Source organism: Delphinapterus leucas, chromosome 16 (assembly GCF_059928025.1).
Source record: "Delphinapterus leucas isolate spDelLeu-1000000601 "Yukka" chromosome 16, BTC_Dleu_Yukka2, whole genome shotgun sequence".
In the NCBI taxonomy this organism is placed as follows: Eukaryota; Metazoa; Chordata; class Mammalia; order Artiodactyla; family Monodontidae; genus Delphinapterus; species Delphinapterus leucas.
In genome coordinates, this window is record NC_143144.1 from 24,578,016 (window position 1) to 24,582,742 (window position 4,727).

Here is a 4,727-nt window from a genome sequence, read left to right on the forward strand (position 1 = left end):
ATGTTTTTTAGCCTTGAATGATTTTGTCTATATACTTGCTATTGTCCTAGGAGGACAGAGATGGACCTTCCTGATTTTTATGTCTTTCCACCCCTCCCCCCAATGCCCAGTAATTAGCAGACCCTGGCTTGGTCTGTGCAACTTGGAGCTGCCGACACCTGCCCCAGGGCGGTGCCCCAGGTGGAAAATTGGCTGCTGCAGAAGTCACCAATAACCCATTAATCTTTTCCTTCCCGATTAAAGCCATGAAATACAACAACAGCCTCATTCATTGGTTTGCAGCGTCCCCCTTCCCGCCCCCGCAAATCCAGCCCCTGATAACTAAGACTTATCTCCTCCGAGCTACCTTTAGGGACCTAGGAATAGAGGAGAAAGGAAAAGCTCAATTTGAAGTGGGGAGGGCATAAGAGGCAGACACAAGAGGCATTAACCCCTGCAAAGCCACCACCTTTGCACTCTAACACTGGAAAGCAACCTACCCTACCCAACCACTTCCAGCCCCTGACTGTGCCATGCATTCCCCACTGGGATTGGCTTGCTTCTTCCCCTGGCACCCCGGGCCAATCCAAGGAGGCCTCCGGGGTTCAACTCGTAAGGTAGTGTGCCCACCCTCCATTTTCCTGTTCCTGAGAGTCAGGCCTGGGTTCTTAGAGCTCAAACCTGCTTCCCAGAGGTCCTGGGGGTCTTGGAAGCTAATGTAGCGCTGCTCCAGCAGTGCTCTGGGGACATGTCAGTGTCACTGTGCATCAGCCCTACTCTACCTTGGAAGTAATAGAGAACATGGGGCTGGAAGCCTTGAACAGTTCCTTGAAAAGAATAATAGTTTATTCAGTCAAGTTTGCTGGGTGTTGGGAGGCGTCAGAGACTGCAGCCGGACCCTCCACTTTCTCTACTCCCTGCTGCTTAGGTCCATGAGTCTAAAGCCACAGCCTCAGCACTGGCAGCAGCGTAAAATGAGCTCAGAAGATGGGCTTGGGCTCTAAGCACTTTGGGAAAATTCCTGGGATGCCCAGCCTACCAGCATTTCTGAGGGCTCTGACCCTGCTGCAGGGTTATTACTCCCTCCCTTCCCCCAATGCAACAGTCACTCTAAATCCAGGCTAGTGGCATAGGGGAAAGGGCCAGCACGACCAGTGAGTAACCCTAGTTGGAGGCTTGTCTTTCTCCTAAACCACTGTTTGGAACAAGACAAGTCGCTGCCCCATAAATAAAACAAGGGGGCTGAGCCAATGATTTTTAAGAGCCTTCCAGCTCTTCCTTTCCAAGTGTGTATAGCTGACTTGCCCTGAGAATGCAGTCTGCCTGGCCTCCAGCCTAGCACCATAGTTTCTCAGACCAGGCCTCAGGAGCGGCCCCAGATCCCCAGAAAAACTCTCATCCCTCTCCTTGGACAGGGCCCTCCTCCCCCAACCCCAGCCACAGAGGCTGGCCCCTCCCCTCTGCACCGTCAAGTTGCCTTGCTCAGGCTTCTTTTTATTGGTTCAAAATCTCATTCACCAGTCCCTAAATCATCTTATGTACAAAATAAAAACTTTTCCCACTGTGAAATCTCATCAATAAATACAAACGTGTAAAACAGGGGAGGGGCCATATAATTTACCAGACAAAAATTCATTTCAAAAGATATCAGATAATTTACAAACTGATTTTTTTAAGACAAGGGTGCTTCAGTTTGCAGGGTGGTGGTGGAGGCGCTCCCCCAGCCGAACTGGCGCTTTCCCTGTTCATAGCCTCGTCTCCCGCCCCTGGGAGGGCAATGGCTCCGGGAATTGCACAAGGAGAAGGCAGAGGATCGCCTTCGTGAATTAAGGCAGAGTAGAGAGGCCCAAACCCCGGGGCTTGATAGGGACTAGAGGAGGTCGGCGGCATCCTTGAAGAAGACACGCTGGGCAACAGGAGCAAGTGCTGAGAAACCAAATATTGGATTAAGCCGCATTGGGGGAGGAGTGGTAAGAGACAGACGGGCAGACAGACTTTGGTGAGGGTAGGGTGGTGGAGACAGTGGGTGTCACCTGCTGTGTAGTGCTATCATTCTTGTCTTTTCTGCATGAGATTTCGGGGTGGCCACAGGGAGAGGGCCTAAAACGCGCGGAGCCTGCAGTGCCCACTCGCGCGGGCAGCGGCAGAGGGTTGCAGTTGGCTCGGCGCAGAAGACCAAGGGATTGAACCCGGCCTGCCACCCTCTTGGGCGCCTGGGCCCGCCAGGGGTCAGCGAGCCAGAGGCAGCAGGAGCAAGTAGGCCTGAGGGCCTCCACCGGGCGTCTCCGACGGCTTCCGCCCCTTCCCTTTCTACCATTACCCACTGCCCAGCAGCGGACATGCCCCTTCATAGAAAGTCTGAAAAAGCCAGGGCGCCAGGGTGCAGGCAGGCAGGGGAAGCAGGCGCCTGCAGCCCGGGGCGCTCCTCCAGCGAGGCGGCGGGACTCAGGCTGCCTGCCTGGGAGACCGGGGAATAGAGGGAAGCCCAGTCTCCCGGGGAGCAGCCGTCCGGGCTGGCCAGCTCCTCGCAGGGAGGCGCAAGCGACTCCAGGCCGTAGAGGCTGTGGTCCGCTATGCGCAGCGTCTGCGTCAGCGCCCAGATGTAATTGTGAGCGAAGCGCAGCGTCTCGATCTTGGTGAGCTTCGCATCGTCCGGGAAGGTGGGCAAGACGCCGCGCAGCGCGTCCAGAGCGGAGTTGAGGTTGTGCATCCGATTGCGCTCGCGGTCGTTGGCCTTCTTGCGCCGGCTCCGTCGCTGCTTGCTCAGAGCCAGTTCACTCTTGGGGCGGCTGCGCCCTCCGCGTCGCGCACGGAGCTTTCTTGAGGACCCTCGGCAACCGCCCCCTTCCGTCTCGGCGCAGTTCCCCTGCAAGCGAGTGGGGCTGGGCGGAGCGGATGCGACGCAGGTCACTTCGTCGTCCGAGGTACCCGGGAAGGGCTGCTCCGTCTCGTGGGTCACTTGGACAGCTGGCGCACACGAGGGATGAGGGGTCATCCTGCGGCGGGGTAAGAGGTAAGCTTGAGAGTGGGTCAGTCACCCGGGCGCAGTTCCCAATCCTGGGGCCAGGTGGGAAAAATCGAGAGAAAGCCACCCCCCACCCCCGCCGGACCAGAGGACCCCCTTTCCCCTCCCAGGCGTTACCTTGTTGTAGGGCGCAAAGGGGTAGAGAGCCGTAGGCAGTGAGAGCAGCGGTGAGCTGCGCTGGCTTTTTCGTCTGCAAGTTCAGCTGAGAAGCAGGCGCCGCCACTGGAAAGTTTCTTCGGCCCCAGAGGAGAAAAGTGTAAAGGGGGCCCCGGGCCTCTGTTGCTGTCTTTTGGCGCGGCTGCGAGACCCTGCAGATTTTCTGAGCCGCCAGTCGTGTGCCCCCTTGGCACGCTTTATCTGCTGCGCCCGGGCTAGGAGCGTGCCTGCCCCGCTGCTGCCCGCGCCGCCGTCCAATCAGCGCCCGGGCCAGGGGGCCGCGCCACGCGAGCCCGCTCCGCCCTTCGAGGGGCACAGCTGGATTCCGGACAAAGAGATGGTTGGGGTCGGGGGAGGGGAATGCCGCTCTGTTTGCTTTCTCTCCGCGGGCTCTGTCCCAGCAACTCTCGGTTCCTCAAAGAGCCTCGCCCAGTGAGAAGGGCCTTGTCTGGCTCGCGTCTGGCGGCCCCAAACCGCTTTGCTCCTATTCTGGCTTTCCTTGGCATCTGTCCAGACCCTTTCTTGGTACCCTGAAGGGGGCTTTGAGAAGTCAGTAGGGTAGGTCAATCCCCGTGTGTTACACAAGGGGAAACTGAGGCTCAGAAAGAAGACAGCTTGCCCCCAAACCACTCTGAAAGGACAAGGAGCCAGGTGTCCTGTCAGCTTGGAGGAGCATCCACTAATTCCTAGTGCCATTCTGCTCTCCTCCTCTATGGGTCAGGTTAGGAAATACAGAAGGTGATGTTTCACTGACCCTTTCTATTTTGGGAGGAGGCACAGGGTGACGACAGAGAGAGATCCTGCCTATGTCCCTGCCACTTAGAGACCTTTGCCTGGGGATGACGAGTCCTCCACCATGCCCTGAGATGATGCCCCATGCTCAGATGTAGGTGCTTAGAACCTCTCCCCTCATCCCATCACCCATCAGAAACCTAAGACATTTTTATCGTGCCTCAGAGTTGGAGGGTGGCTATGGTGGGACCTCCAGGGGCATTCCACCACTGCCAATTGTGGACAGTACCCTAGCAATCTGCCGGGGCCTGTGGGGGAAGAGCTCAGATGAGAAGGGGTCAGGAGAGGGCCAGGAGCTCACAGCGAGCCCCTGTGTATTTTAAATGCCCCTGGAGTGCTGGTGCTTCAAGAAGCAGATCAACTCTTTCTCCCCTTAGTCCTCCTGTCCAATCACAGGCCGGCAGGGGCTGCCTGCACTACCTGGTGCAGCCCCCTAGGCAGGGGTCAGGCAGTGAGCACAAGGCAGGGTGTCTTCAAGACCCCCAGTTAGCAATGTGTGGAAATAAAAGTGAGTCTGAACACACCATCCCTCCTTTCTTCCCCTGCCTGTCCCTTTGTCTCTGCTTTGGACACCCTGTGGTCTTCTGCTTCTGGTCAGTCAGGGTGAGTGTGCCCCCAGGGAGAAAGCCGAGTCTGGGAAGACCCGGGTCTGGATTAAGTCTCTGCAGGCCCCGAAGGCTTCACTTTCTAGCAGAACCAGATAACCTGAGCCTCTGGAAGCTGGCAGAGGGGGGCAGGACCCGGCAGGGAAACTGAGGGGATAGGGTGAGGGAAT

General features: G+C 57.4%; 1 protein-coding gene across 1 annotated transcript; it reads right to left on the minus strand.

The window, feature by feature from the left end:
- Positions 1–1,972: 1,972 nt before the first annotated feature.
- Positions 1,973–2,974, minus strand: NEUROG3 (neurogenin 3). The gene has a single exon (XM_022590764.3). It carries the CDS (start codon positions 2,972–2,974, stop codon positions 2,327–2,329), a length of 648 nt encoding a protein of 215 aa, XP_022446472.1. The 3' UTR covers positions 1,973–2,326.
- Positions 2,975–4,727: the final 1,753 nt, after the last annotated feature.